Below are 16,493 nucleotides of genomic sequence, written 5' to 3'. Positions count from 1 at the left end.
CAGGGTTTCTCAACCTCAGCATTATTGACATTTTGGGTGTTTTTAATTCTTTATTAGGCAGACACTTCAGGATCTAATCTATGGGCACTGCTTTTAGTAATCATGTCGTTTTTAACACCTTTAGTTTGGGAGAGTTGCTCAGCTTCTTTTGTTTTTCTTGACTTTGAGACTATCAGACTTTCAGCCACTAGTTTTAGCTTCCGTTGATGATTTTTTTTTAGTCTCTCATTTTTTGTATATTTATTGGTTGGCATTTTACTGTACAAATGAACTTTTTCTTTCTCCTTCAATTTGAGGTTACTGTTTCCTCATTATTAGATTCAAATTATGCATTTTTGTTAGAAATACCACCAAAGTAATGTTGTATCCTTCTAAGTGCATCATATCTGTTGGGATAGGATGTTATTTTGTCCCACTGTAGATGATAATAATTTTGTTTATTTGGTGGTGTCTGCCATGCTTCACTGAAGTTAAAACTTTGGATTTAATAACTTTGACACTTTTATCAGTGGATTTTTGCTACCTTTATGACCATGAATTTCTGAATATAAAAAATTAGAATTAACATATTGTCCCATACAAGCACCTTGACATTTGTCCAGGAATAAATTTGACAAATTCTGCGTTTCTGTTGATTCTTTTTTTCTCCTTGGGATCAGAACAATACAATGCCTTATCAAATGGAGTCTCTTTCAGAAGTGCTTTCAGAAACTTCCCATTGAACATAGAGATAGGTTTTTGGCTGATGACACAAATATTAGATCTTTTGTTATTGTCCCACAAATCCCTGAGGCTCATCATTTTTTTTTAGTCTAATTTCTTTAGATTGGGTAATTTCTACTGATTTGTCTTCAAGTTCATTTATTCATTATCATTACTCTGTCATCACTTTTCTATTATTGATCCCATTCAGTGAATTTGTTGTTTCTGTTACTGTATTTCTAGTTCTAAAATTTCCAGTTAGTTCCTCCTTATATTTCTGTTTCTTTGCTAAAACTTTCTATTGGGAAGTTTGTTTCAAGTGTGTTTATAATTGTTCACTGAAGTGTTTTATGATGCTTTAAAATCCTTGTCAGATAATTCCACAACTGATATCTTTGTATTGGTGTCTGTTAATTGTTTTTTCTCATTCAGGTTGAGACTTTCTTGGTTCTTGGAATGATGAATGATTTTAGTTTTATTATTATTGTATTCTAGACATTTTGGATAGTATGCTGTGAAACTTTGGATCTTATTTAAATCTATTTTAGCAGGCCTCCTCTGACACTGCACCAGGCAGGGGAAGTGCAGCTGCCTCATTACTACAAAGTGGGGCTGGAAGATTGGACTCCCCTCCCCACTTGATCTCTACCAGCCTCTGTTGACTACCATGGTGAAGAGGGGAGGGTACCTCTTACCTCAAGGTGGTAGTAGAAGTTCAGACTTGCCATTCAGTCCTTGCTGACACTCTAGAGAGGGGAAGGGGCACCTTTGTTACTGCTGGCAGAGGTAGAATTCTAGTCTCCCTACTTGGTTCCACTGATGTGGATGAGGAGGAGTGGATTCCATGGTGTTTGGCTGTAGTAGGGCAGTAACAGTAAAAAATGTTTTTGCTTCCTAGTCTGCACCTTTCCCAATCCTTTCACTAGAGAGAACTGGCTTTTCTTGTTGGTTTTCTGAGTGGTGTTTTGTTTTTATTTTTATTTTTTTGCCTGTGCCCATTGGTACTTTTGGGTTGCAGGCTTCTCTGTTGCCTGGTCTAAGATACGTAAGAAGCAAAAGGAAAACCCAGGGAACTCACTGTGTTGTTCTTCAAATTCTGTGGTTGCTATTCAAATTCACTTTCTCTCCACCTTTCAGAGTCTTTTGACGTTTTTAATATATTGCACTTAGGAATTTTAGCTGTGTTTAGTGGACTAGGAAGAAATGTATCTTATTTTACATGGAACTGGGTAGGCTAAATGGTTTAAAATTAAGGTAGTCCATTAAGAACTTACTTTAAATGAAATGCTCAAGAATATTTTATTCTTAAAAATATTTTACCACCATATTTTCTAAGTCACTAAGATGTACATAAGGTTAAGTAAATTCTTTGTTATAGCTATATATTCATGTGTAAAAGTCTATTTATTTCTTTATTCTTTTAGGATTATGTACTGAAGGACTGTACCGTGTTAGTGGGAACAAAACTGATCAAGACAATATTCAGAAGCAGTTTGATCAAGGTAAGAAGATAATTATAGATATATTTTTATATATATTTGATCAAGGTAAGATAATTATAGAAGATAAAATAAAATCATTGTTTTATTATTTCCCTCATTGAAATTTCATATGAAAACCTCCTAAGAATATGGATGTTTAGGGGAGAAAGTTTTGAAGTAGTATTGGAAGTATTTAATGGAACAGATACCACAGTCAACAAATGGGAGAGCTATAAATCCATTACCAGAATTAGAGAAGCAATAAATTGAGTTATGATGCATCATCATCTTTGTATATCACAGATTGCACCTATTTAAAGTTGTGATTTAAAAGGTTGTTTTTTTCCTTCATGATACTGGGCCAACTAACCATTAGGAAGTTTCAAAAAGCTGAATTTCCTACTCATATTAAAGGAAATCTGTATGAGATCAAAGGTTTAAATGCAAAAAATGAAAACTAAGTTCTAGGGAGAAAAACGAGTGAATATATTTATAATCTTGGAGTAGGGAGAGGCCTAAACTTGACATGAAACCTAGAAAGCATGAACAAGATGATAAACTAGACTGCCTAAAAATGTAAAACTTCTGTATGAAATAGTGTATAAAGCAAACAGAATCAGGGGACAAACTGTAAACTTGGTGTGACTGTGGAATTTCTTTGCTAGATTAAGCAATTCATATCAGAAGAAAGCAACCAACAAATATATGAAAATATGCTCAACCTCTGTCAGTTATAAAGAAATAAAAATTAAAACAAAAAGGTTGTATTTATTTTATTATGTGAGTGGAAAGGATTGTTGGTAGAGTGTAGGCAAGCAGGTATGTTGTATGCTGTTGGTTATGGGTGCTTCAGGTAGCTTTGTTGGAGAAATTCTATTTGTAAATACTTATGTTACAAAAGTCTTTGTGTAAGCATACCAAGATATTTATTGCAGCATTGTTTGTATTTTGTTTTAAAGGTAGGGGGACCAATCCTGTTTACAAGTAGAATACTAGATAGCTGTATAAAATAATGAAGATTATATGTGTTGAAATGGTAAAATGTTGAGTGGTAAATGGTAAAGTTGAGTGGTGGGTGGGGTGTTCGTGTGTGTGCCTTGCTTTGAAAGACTGGTATTTCATTATTGCATGATATTTCAAATACCATACATTATTGCATGGTATTTCATTTAAAAAAAAATTGTTAGAAGAACTGTTTAGACTTTAGCAAATTGGTACAATTTCACTTCAGGTAATGAAGGAAGAGTAGTCGTCAGTACCAGGGCCTCTTGAATTAGAGTTTCTGGTTTTGTTTTCTGGTTCTGCCACTTACTGTCTTTGTGGCCTAGGGAGGTTAACCTTTCTAAATCTCAACTTTTTCATATCTAGAATGGGAGTGATAAGAGTAACTGAGGAATAATGAGATAATGCATATAATGAGTTTTCTGTGCCAGGCACCATGTTAAATGTTCACTGGGTAGCTGTTATTACAAGGAATATAGCCTGCCTAAGGACCTAAGCTTTAGTACATAAAAGTTGTTATCATAACATCTTTATAATATTTTTAAATGAAATAAATCTGAATGTTCAGTAATAGAATATTATGTAAATTTTTATATCTGGGAGAATGTTTTGTAGCCATTAGAATTGTTTATGTAGGGCAGAATGTAAGGATTGGTGATTCTTGGTTAAGGATATATGTGAGTTCTTTGTATTTTTATTATTCTTGCAAATTTTCTGCAAGTTTGAAATTACAATGAAATGTTACCTGCCCCCTCAAAAAGTTTTTAAAAGTTGCTTGTGAAATTTTATTAACCTTGGATAATGCCTTAAAAATTAAATCCAATATAAAATCTATCTATCTATATATATTTTTTTTAATGAGCAGAAAAGGGCTGAAAGGAAACATGCTAAAGTATAAACAGTGATTATCTCTTGGTTATGGGAGTAATTTTTTATTATAAATATTCATTGTATTTATAATAAGGAAAATGTTACTTTTTTAATAGCAAATTACCCTTATGATATACCTTTAATATGTTACATTCTTATTTTTTAAGTCAGAACTTCACTGATAAGTGTTTAAAGTGTTTTATATTAAAATTTTTTAAGTATAATTTCCCCACCAGGGAACTAGTAGATTTATACTGTAGATTACAATTTATATTGGCTTGCAGTATAATATTGTAGAAAAAACACACAAAAGTGGTCCTGCGATGTGAGAATAATAATGTATATTGAAACAATAAAATAGTGTTCGCCTTTTACCCCTTTTATGTCCAGTTAAGCATACTCCATGAGGTATAGTGATTTTGTTTTTTCTTCCAGTTTTATTGAGATAATAATTGACATACAGTACTGTATAAGGTGTACAACATAATGATTTGACTTACATATATCATGAAATGATTACCACAGTAAGTTTAGTGAACATCCATCATCCATCAAAACTTGAATTTATATGCATGATTCCTATCTTTTGTCTTTCTGCTTCCTTATGGCCTCTTTTAAATAGCTTATGTGAACAGAATGTTTCAAAAGAAGAGAGATGTCTCATATACTGACAAGCCTAATAGCATTTTTTTATTGTCACAGAAAATGCTTCTTACTTGGTTTTCTCTTTCCTTATCTATAGTTTGTCAGGCAAAATTATATTAAAACAATGGGGGAGGGATGAATCAGCCTGTGAAGAAAGGTGGTCCATGAGAAGACTTAAATGTCTTTGGATCTACAAGTATCCCTTTAACTTACTTCTCCTGTAATAAATTTAAATTTATTATAGTTTTTAATTTTTATTTTTGTCTTATAGATCATAATATCAGTCTAGTATCAATGGAAGTAACAGTAAATGCTGTAGCTGGAGCTCTTAAAGCTTTCTTTGCAGATCTACCAGATCCTTTAATTCCATATTCTCTTCATCCAGAGCTATTGGAAGCAGCAAGTAAGTAAAAGCCTCCTTTTTTGTTTTTGAGAGGGATGATGATAGTGGGGTTTGTACATTGATTGCTTTGTGTTAAAATCAGTCATGCACTAGAATATGTAGCTAATAAAAATTCAGCTTCTAGAACTGTTTATTAAAGCTCTTTCCCTTTAAATAAATAGTTTTATCTAGGCTCCCAGATGACTAGGTGCTCTTAGAAGTTAGATCATTATACTAGAAGTTTGAGATTTGTGTTTTTAATTCAAACTCAAAGGCATTGTAAGAAAAAGAAATTAAGTCTTGGGCTTCCCTGCTGGCGCAGTGGTTGAGAGTCCGCCTGCCGATGCAGGGGACACGGGTTCGTGCCCCGGTCCGGGAAGATCCCACATGCTGCGGAGCGGCTGGGCCCGTGAGCCATGGCCGCTGAGCCTGCGCGTCCAGAGCCTGTGCTCCGCAACGGGAGGCCCCAACAGTGAGAGGCCCACCTACTGCAAAAAAAAAAAAAAAAAAAGAAATTAAGTCTTCAAATGAATGTATCTGTAATGTACTTTAGTAACATATTAACCTGTGTATGGTCTGTACACATGTGTATATAAATATTTTTTAAGTCAAAGAAATTAACTTTGGCCTCATGTCTTAATTCAGTTTTTGAAAAAGACAGGAAAATGGGTACTCATTCAGTATTGATTCCTACTTGGCATCATCATTCATCCAGATGTTTCTATGAATCAAATACTCATTTGTTATCTGGAAAATGAGACCAAAGGTCTATTTGAGTATCAGGTAACCTAGTGCTTAATCCACATTGTGTTCTCAATGGCTAAATTTAATGTAGTTTCTAAATATTTCTCTTTAATATTTCCTTTTGATTACAAGTCTTCAAGCTCTGTAGCATGAGACTACTTATAATACTTATTGTTAAAGTTCTCAGTTAATTTTCTTTTCATTGAAATCCACTTCAGTATATTGTCATAAGATGCAGTTGCCTTATACATTCTCTCATACGAAAACTAGGAAAATAGTCCAATCGATAGCTTAGATTTTCTTACGTTTTGGCCATGAACAATAGCCTCAGAACTTCCCTACTTAGGAAATATTGAGGGCTGATTTAGAAGTAATATGTGGCAAATGAGAAATTTGTTAGTACTTAGTGTACTACCATGAGTTGGTTGGCAGACTGGCCTCCTCCAGAGGAATCCATTGTTATTTTAGAAGAATGAACTGAATGAGGAAGAGCAGAGCAGTAAGGCACTCTGTCCTCTCCCATTTACAGCAGAGCCACATTTCAGTTATCCTGTTTCATAATTTGTGTAAATTTGGAAAGTAACTGAGCTAAATGCTTGTACTGCTTGTGCTACTTGTGAAGAACAATGTTTTATAAGCTAAGTGGATTATAAATAAGTATAATGCTTTAAATCAGGTGTTGGCAAACTGGCCTGTGGGCCAAATTTAGCGTGCCATCAGTTTTCAGAAGGCTTGCAAGCTAAGAATGTTTTTTTACATTTTTAAATGGTTGAAAAAATATTAAAATAAAATTTTATGAAATACTAAAATTATATGAATTCAGATTTTTAAAGTTCTGTTGGATCACAGTCACTCTAGTTACATATTGTCTGTGGCCGCTTTTGTACCACTGCAGAGTTGAGTAGTTTCACCCACAAAGCCTAAAATACTTACTATCTGTAGCATGAATATTAAGAGCCTAACAGATTTGTAAGTAATCAGTTAATTCTAAATCAGTATCTAGTTATATAAGTTGCTTAGAGAAATTACTAATATACCATTTCCTATTTTACCACCCCCAGGTTACTTTGATCTTCAGTTATTAGCTTTACTTGTGAGAGGCTATTGTAAATAGATGGTAGTCTGTTTATTAGCAGGCTCTTTACAACATTTTCTTTGTTTTTGTTTCCCTCTCCTGATATGCTTTATATACATTCTTGATTGTCTCATACAATAAGCATAGCAGGAAGCTTTATCAATATTTTTTAATGCTTGTGTTTCACACAAATTCCTCGCTACTTTAATTTTACAGAAATCCCGGATAAAACAGAACGTCTTCATGCACTGAAAGAAATTGTTAAGAAATTTCATCCTGTTAACTATGATGTATTCAGATATGTAATAACACATCTAAACAGGTATTTTTATTTTTCGTTTTTGCAAATAAAATGCACTACGGATTTCAAACACGTAACTTTATAAATTGGGTGATCATAGAATAGAGAAAGAGAGACTAATTTAAACATGCAGTTCAATTTTGGTTCTCTAAATTAGTTTTTCTGTATTTTTAAAATAGATTTTTCATCAACTTGTTTAAAGAAAGGTATATGACCCTTTTAGTATCTAACATGATTATATAAATAATAAGTGTGGTGAGTACTTTTTTTTTGTCACTGCTGTTCTTTAACAATTCTCTTCTATAGAGTCTTAGAATTTTAGTTATGAAATGACACTTAGATAATTAACCAGATCAACCTATTTGAAGTTGGAAAGGTTGAGGTTTAAAGAGAGAAATCATATGCTCAAGTGACACATCTTATAACTAGAATCCAAGTTTTATTAAGTGGTTTAATTGCCTCTTCTTTTGTACTGTGTCTCTTTTGTGTATCTTGCTTGTTTTGTTTGGATATTCTTCATAGTGAAATTTTATTAGAAACTTGAATTCATATTACTATCCACCTTGACTGTGACTGAAATGCAGGACATTAATCCTATATCAAAAGCCTTAAATATGTTAAGCTTCAAGTTTATACTTTTTTCTATAAAGATACTCTTCCCAACACCATTTCTTAAATGAAAGGCAATATTAATATTGTATAATAACGTAAAGCTCAAGACTGTGGAATTAAATAGGCTTGGCTTTGAAACATTTTTAGTTCTGTGGCTTTGGACAAATACTTCACCCTGCCTAAGTCTTGATTTTTCTCAACTATAAGAATGAGAAGAATAATAGCTCACAAAGTTGTTATTGAGACTGAATAGAATTATTAGTATTTGTACTACATTTTTCAAAAGTCTACTCTTCACAGTATTTTCTACTAACATTTTAACGAACTGAGGTTTGGTTTTTTTTAACTAATAATGTCAGTGTCCAAAACAAATACATTTCAGTCTATACCTCTTAAAAGAGAGTATTAAGCAGTGTTTAAAGTTTTTTTGTTGTTATCAATGTAGCATAAAATTATATTAGCACTTCTAGTAACTCTTCTCTGGGGTCTCCGTCTGTGAGAAAATACCAACATACATAGTATTGCAGTATAATTAGTGGAATTTCCTCTTTTGAAAATTACCATGCAACGTGGTTCATGATTTAACAGATGTGTACAGGGCACTACAGGAGACCTTACCCAATATGGAATGTAGGGATGGTATATGAACATATTATTGTATTGCCTGATTAAAGTGCTGAAACAAGAATTGGACTTTATTAAAAACAATAGGGAAAAGAGACAAAGGGAAGAGCATATGCAAAGAATCACAGTGCTGGCCCACCATCAATGTTATATTAAGACACTTAACTGTGTTTGACTCCAGTGATACAACAGTTAATGACAGGCATATTTGGCATGTTGAGGAACAGCAAAAAGGCCTGTGTGGTTTGAGCAGAGTGAAGGATAGGGCAGTACTACCCAGAGTTTAGCCTATTGATTAGTTTTAGTCCTCAAAATATTTTACTGACAAGGAGGTTGCTTTCATGTCTATCACTAAGTGCACTGTTGAGTTCAGCTGACATTTATGGGGGGTGGGGTGGGGAGCAAGACTTTGTCAATGAAAAAAGCATTGCATGACTGTTACTCTGAATGGTATGGGGAGCCACTAGAGAGTAGAACAGAGAAATAGTATCATCAGACTTAAATTTTAGAACAAACACTCAACTATTGATTATAATGGATGTACTCTTTGTGCCAGGTACTCTTGTAAACCCTATACAGACATAGCAGTAAATAATCACATTTCATGGAACTTTACATTCCAGTATAGGAAATAAATGATAAATATATATTGGGTGATTGACAGATTGCAAAAATTAATCCATGGAGCTGTTCTTTGGATGTATTTTCTCTCACCTTCCATATTCAGTGAGTTATTGTGTCAAATTAGTTTTTTCTCCTGATTAGTTTTCCTTTTCATTCCTCTGCCACTGCTTTAGTTTAAATTTTATCATTTCTCATTTAGGAAACTCTAGTTTGTCATTGAGCTCTCTCTCTGCCTATTTTTCTTCTTGATTCTCCCTTGATCCTGATGCCAGAATGATCTTTCTAAAAGCTCTTTGTGTAAAGATCACTTACATCCTAAAGGAAAAAAATCTAAATTGTTTATCATTAAGTGGCCTAGTTCTAACTTACTCTGTTAAATCTCCTTTCCTTTTCCACCGTGCAACACCAAGTGCCACTGTATTAAACTAATAGGACTTAACCGAAAGTATCAATTTGTGCCTGGTCCCTTATCACATCTTAACATGACTGCCTCAGTCTTTCTCAAAATTCAGTCCTCAAAGCAGCAGCATCAGCATCACCTGGGAACTTGTTAGGAATGCAAATTATCAGGCCCCACCCCAGACATACTTATCAATCTGTTTTAACAGGCCCTCCAGGAAGTTCTGATACACACTGAGAATCGTGTTTGTTTGCTTTTTTATCGAAGTATGGTTGATTTACAATGTCATGTTAGTTTTCAGGTGTACAGCAAAGTGATTCAGTTATATATATTCTTTTTTTAGATTCTTTTCCATTATAGGTTATTAAAAGCTATTGAATATAGTTCCTGTGCTATACAGTATTGTTTATCTATTTTATATATAGTAGTGTTTATCTGTTAATCCCAAACTCCTCATTTATCCCCCACACACCCTTTCACTTTTGGTAACCATAGGTTTGTTTTTTGTGTCTGTGAGAATCTGTTTCTGTTTTGTAAATAAGTTAATTTGTATCATTTTTTTTTTTAGATTTCCACATATAAGTGATATCATATGGTATTTATCTTTCTCTTTCTGCCTTACTTTGCTTAACATGATAATCTCTAGGTCCATCCATGTAGCTGCAAATGGCATTATTTCATTCTTTTTTGTGGCTGAGCAATATACCATTGTGTGTGTGTGTGTGTATATCTATCTATCTATCTATCTCTCTCTATATATATACATACATACACACCATATCTTCCATGTCTTAGCTATTGTAAGTAGTGCTGCTGTGAACATTGGGGTGCATATATCATTTCAAATTAGAGCTTTCATCTTTTCTGGATATATGCCCAGGAGTGGGATTGCTGGATCATATGGCAACTCTATTTTTAGTTTTTTAAGAAACCACCATACTGTTCTCCATAGTGGCTGCACCAATTTACATTCCCAACAACAGTGTAGGAGGGTTCCCTTTTCTCCACAGCCTCTACAGCATTTATTATTTGTAGACTTTTTGATGGTGGCCGTTCTGAGCAGTCTGTGATGGTGTCTCGTTATAGTTTTGATTTGCATTTCTCTAATAACTAGTGATGTTGAATATCTTTAAATGTGCTTCTTGGCCATCTGTATGTCTTCTTTGGAGAAATGTCTATGTAGGTCTGCCCATTTTTTGATTAGGTTGTTTGTTTTTTGATACTGAGCTGTTTGTGTATTCGGAAATTAACCCCTTGTCAGTCACATCCTTTGCAAATATTTTCTCTCCGTAGGTTGTCTTTTCATTTTGTTTATGGTTTCCTTTGCTATGCAAAAGCTTATAAGTTTGATTTGGTCCCAGTTGTTTATTTTTGCTTTTATTTCTGTTGCCTTGGGAGACTGACCTGAGAAAACATTGCTACGATTTATGTCAGAGAATGTTTTCCCTATGTTTGTTAGGGGTTTTATGGTGTCATGTCTTATATTTAAATTTTTAAGCCATTTCGAATTTATTTTTGTATACGATGTGAGAGTGTTCTAACTTCATTGATTTACATACTGCTGTCCAACTTTTCCAACATCATTTGCTGAAGAGTCTGTCTTTTCTCCATTGTATATTCTTGCCTCCTTTGTCAAAGATTAATTGACCATAGGTGTGTGGGTTTGTTTCTGGGCTCTCTCTTGTGTTCCAGTGATCCATATGTCTGATTTTGTGCCAGTACCACGCTGTTTTGATTACTATAGCTTTGTAGTATCTGAGAACCACTGTTGTGACTAAATTACTCTTTCTTCCTACTGTTTTACTAACACCCATCACCCTTGGCTCAACTCAAACATTACCTCTTCAAGGACCCTGACCACCCTCATCTAACTGATTTGCTACCTTTCCTTTGTACTTTTTGACTCAACAATTAGATTTGATGCCCATATTCATGTCTTTCAAATCTATGGGTATTTTCAGAACCTATACTTGACTACCACATAGACACACCTGACTGGGCCCCTCTATACACTATATTTTAACAGAGATTGACTTTATTCTGAATATTCTAATTTAGTTTCTTAACAAATAGTAATAACTTTTACCACAGAACACATGTTTTTAGAGCACTTATTTTACCTCAGATGAGTAACTCCTGTGTTTGGGGGTGTGGGTCCTTTGGTTTAGATTTTTAATTTTTTGATATACAAATTCAAATAAAAAATTTTCCTGCTACCTTGCATATTGGGCTGTTTCTTCATGTGTGAATGAGAGGATTGGATAAAATACCTAAACTTTCCTCCCAATTTAATAATTTTGAGTTAAAATTCAAGATTTGCTTCTTATGTTTCTTGCTTATTACAGACAATGGTAGTAGTGCTTGCTCACATATTTAAAAGACTGGATGCAAAATAGTTAACATATGGTCGTTTGTAAATTATTTATTGTCAGATCAAAAGAATTTTAAGGTAGAATTTGCTTTGTGAACTGTTGTCATTGAAATTAAATTTGTAACGATGTACAAGGTAGTTAATGATTAAAAAGATTGTTTTTTGGAATACTAGAAACTTGAGTTTTTTGAAAGTTGAAAAGTCTCCCGGTTGGAGGATATGATAGTTTTTCCAAAGTAAAAACCATCTTTGGTTCTCATAAGGAATGGATTTTACTGCTTTTTTCTGTTATTAGAATGTAGTTGAACATGGAATGCACAAGCAGGAAAATGTTTTAAATTTGAAGTTAAGATTTTTAAAAAAGGTAAAACCAAATCATCTGAAATAATATCCAGCTCTCAGATTCTTTAATTGCAATGAGTTTTGACTGGTTTCTAATTTTTTTTTTCCTATCATAATTTCAGGGTCAGTCAGCATAATAAAGTCAACCTAATGACAGCAGACAACTTATCCATCTGTTTTTGGCCAACTTTGATGAGACCTGATTTTGAAAATCGAGAGTTTCTGTCTACCACCAAGATCCATCAATCTGTTGTTGAAACATTCATTCAACAGTGTCAGTTTTTCTTTTACAATGGAGAAATTGTGGAAACTGCGAACACTGTGGCTCCTCCACCACCTTCAAACCCGGGACAGTTGGTGGAACCAATGGTACCGCTTCAGTTACCACCACCATTGCAACCTCAGCTGATACAACCACAGTTACAGACGGATCCTCTTGGTATTATATAAGTAGGAAGTGATTGCAGACAGCCTGAAATTGGACAAAAGCAAATCTAGGCATGCATGTTTCAGGGTTCAGTAGTATACTTCATGTTTCTTACAGATAATTCACATTCAAAATAATGAAACATTTTCTCTTTGAACTATATGGTATTCCTTATTCATTTACATTACAAATCTAAGACCATGTGATAAGCATGACTGGAGAGGTTTAATTTTTATAAACAAAAATAGCTATAAAATACAAAGCTGCTGTTGCATGCAACCTTATTGCAATCAGTATATCATTCCTGTGGCATTTTCTGTCACATTATATTGTGAATAAAATTTTTCTATAGAAATTAAATGATTTAAAAACTCACGTATATGAAACATTTAATGCTTTCCAGCCTGCTTTATGGCTGGTTTTGTTATTTGATGTGCTAATTTGAGCGACTTAATTTACTTTTATCAGTCTGTATAGATAACTAAAAGCCCAGTTAAGTATTTTATAATTTCAGGCTACTTATGCCATGCTTGGGATGTTGTTTGAAAGAAAGAAAAGTACACTTAACATATTTCTGCACCTTCATCTTCTAAGTAAACCTGTGGATGATCTGATGGGGGTAAATGGATATATTTCTTGTACACACATACCAAGGACATGCTTGTGGCTAAAGTGAGTTGATAATGTTGTGCAAAGGATAGTTGTCACCAACTCATTTCTTTATAGTCCATGATGAAACAAACATCTTGTATACTGTTAATTCTGTAAACAGATGCATGTTCAAAAGATCTATTATGGTCTTGTAATCTTAATCTAATATATTTTAGATATTTTAATTTTTTCCCTCTTGGGAAATACATTTAGTATAGTGTAGAAAATACTTCATGACATTTTCATATAAGGTTATATAACTTTTCATACATAAACATGAAATTTGTTGTAGAAAATTCTTTAAACCAAACATTTTAATCTAGGACTTCAATTTAAATCTGTCCCTTGAATCTATTTTTATGTGGCCCTTAAAAACATATCCAAAAATCCATTGCTAATATAGCAATAAAAATACTTTGGGTACTGACAGCCTCTTTGGAGTATGTATATATAAAGTTGCATACTTGTATTCATATTCTTTTCTGTGATATGTTGTACTAAAATCCAAAGTGGCTTTTGCACCATTTTTTAAACCAAGTTTTTCCTTTGATGTTGGTACCAGATTTGCTGTAAATGACTGCTGCTTTGGAGGTTAAACATTTCTTTAGTGAAGTTACAACCAGAACACGAAATTATGGATAAAATTTTCAGAATAAGTGGCATAGGTAAATTTTGTTAGGCTTTATTCAAAATTTGTTCATTATCAAACCATGCCGGGTTTTTTCCCAGAAAGGGAAAAAATGTTTTTTTTGTTGCTAGGTTATATTTTGTGTAGTAAAGAAAAAATTCTTTGGTCCACATTGTAATCTTCATACTGCAATTTTAAGGTTGTCTTATGTGTACTGTAGTAAATAGATGATTTTGAGATTTGAGGCTCCTAAGAGTTTGATTTACTCCATTTTTTCCTAAAATAAATATTGTCTTTCCCAACTGTTATGTCCTAGGTATTGTACTTCTAATTTTAACTTCAGAATCAAGATGTTGACATGAACCAGGCTGCTGTTGAAGTACATGTATATTATAAATTATCTTATTTGTGTTATACTCTTACATGTTATTATCTTTTCTAAGAAAACAAAGTCCCTATTATTCCTATTGCAAAGCACACAGGAATTAAGAAAGTACAGTAATTTTTAAAAAGAAAAATCTGGTAAATGTAGTATTCTTAACTTGTTCTATATTACTTATACCTATTGTCTATATAGCTTTAATTTATAGCTGTCAGTTTAACATCGGCATGTCTGGCAAAGAAAATTAAACTTTAAGAGTTTTATAAACTGTTTCTAGGTTGCTAAAGAATTTATTTTTCTACTATATATGGTATAGACAAAGCTCAAAACTATGTACAGGAAAAAAGCCTGACTATTTCTTTTGGAAGTAGGCTGAAAAGAGAATTTTCAGAACTGTTCATGTCTTCAGTTCATTTGGTCATAACTTTGCTATTGTAATATGTGAATCCCAGTTTATTTAAGCTATTCTCTTTTATACTGTGTTAATTTAACTTTCATGTGCATTTAGTACAACTTTTGTTATTGAAACTAGCATTTACCATTTTCCACATTTACTACCTTACACCTTCCCAAAAATTTATCTCCACTTTTCTATGCATTCTATAATTGATTTGAAAAGCTTCATAGTGGATCATTTAAAATTCTACTTTTGGTTCACTTAACAGATAGGTTACAGTTAATTGAAAATTAAAATACGGTTTAAAGCTCAGTCTGTTACACTGAATTGATTGCGTTTGTTTTTGCCAAGGGTTTAGATATGTTTTTAAATATTAGAAAAATAATGCTAAAAACAATAATATGATTAAACTTTTTTCTGGTAAGTTACTGGAAGGTTTCACTGTTTAGGGAACTATCATATATGAAACTTCTTAAAGGATGAAAAGAATATTAGGTAGTCTCGTAATTATGCGTAAACATTAAGGCATTATATTTTACAGTTTTAAATAAAATTCCATCTACACACATGTTGCCATCGTTTCATTTAAGCTTCAGTGCTTGTAATTATTACAGTATTGTACTTAACAGTATCTAGATTAGCAATATAAAGAAGCGTAGTGGAATTCTCAAATTTTCAGTAGATTTATGGGAAGTCAAATTCTATTCAACAAACACTTATTAGGATATACAATTAATTTTAGAACAAAATTCCAGGCACAACATATTTTCATTTGAAATGGTATTTGTTAGTAGTGCTTATTTTTTCCAACATTTACAATGTAAATAATGTAGGTAGCAGCAATCTAACTTAGCCAAAAAGCAGCTTTTATTTTCCATACTGTATGTAAATAATGTAGACTTTTTTTTTTTTGAGGTACTGCAATTTAATTTCTAATATCTCTTAGATAGGAACAAAAAGGAACAATTGGAATAAGAACTTAGGCCTTAGCTTCCATGTGATTTTTAGTTTTTTATACAGTAATAATTGTGATGCTATTTGTCAACTGGATATAAATATATATATATAATTTTAAAAAGTCAAAAGTGCTTTGTTTCTTCGTTTATAATTAATGTAATTTTGTGCTTCACCAACAGGATGCTGCAGTAAATTAAATATCAGTGAAGCTTCTTCTGTATGAAGAATGCTGTGAATAAAACATTAAGAAGCTGTGTAATTTTAAGTTATAGTTGCCTCTAATTTTACCATTTTATTGGTAAAAATCAACTAATATTTTTTCATAAAATAGGAAAATGTTTTTAAAATTGTGATGAAAATTTTATTAGGGAAGTGTATTATTGAGCTTTTACTGTACCCATGAGAGGAGATCTAAAATTTATTCTGGATGTATACATAAAGATGAAAATTAAATGTTTAGGAAAACAGGATTGCACAGATTTCTAAGACTCAAATGTTACCTGGAATTTCGAGCTGTGGCTAGACATATTTTGAGCCACTGAAAATATTTTGAAGGCTATTCTAGTTTATAACAGAGGTGCTAACATTGAACAAGAATATTTTTATTTTCTTCATGGTTTATGAATATTAAGTCAAACTTCTATAGGTATATGTTGTCAGATTCTATGGATCTGGTGAGGTCAGTTTGACCTGAATCATTGTATTTGTTTATCTTGAGTTTAATCCTTTTAATTAAGTTCCTTAATTCTTAGGCTGAACAATTTCTGATTTGTTTCAGAACTTTATGGGACACTTAAAATTTTTTATTGTGTCTGAACTGTTAAAGTTCTTAGCATTTTCAATTTATCAAATGTCTGAAAATAAAATTTTCTAAGG

The 16,493-nt window shown here is 32.7% G+C and overlaps 1 protein-coding gene across 2 annotated transcripts in view; it reads left to right on the top strand.

Annotated features, from left to right (window-relative positions):
• The window catches only part of ARHGAP5 (Rho GTPase activating protein 5), a 73,829-nt gene extending 58,165 nt beyond the window's left edge, over positions 1-15,664 (top strand). For both annotated transcript variants that reach the window (XM_082856022.1, XM_082856021.1), the window contains exons 4-7: positions 2,127-2,204; positions 4,972-5,103; positions 7,118-7,223; positions 12,298-15,664. In XM_082856022.1, the coding sequence (XP_082712148.1) occupies positions 2,127-2,204; positions 4,972-5,103; positions 7,118-7,223; positions 12,298-12,625 (644 nt within the window). In that variant the 3' untranslated portion in view covers positions 12,626-15,664. The remainder of the gene's footprint in view (positions 1-2,126; positions 2,205-4,971; positions 5,104-7,117; positions 7,224-12,297) is intronic.
• The last annotated feature ends 829 nt before the right edge of the window (positions 15,665-16,493 follow it).

This window comes from Leucopleurus acutus, assembly GCF_964270905.1.
Source record: "Leucopleurus acutus genome assembly, chromosome: 1".
In the NCBI taxonomy this organism is placed as follows: Eukaryota; Metazoa; Chordata; class Mammalia; order Artiodactyla; family Delphinidae; genus Leucopleurus; species Leucopleurus acutus.
Note: the sequence above shows the minus strand (reverse complement) of the source record. Positions and strands in the feature narration are given on the sequence as shown.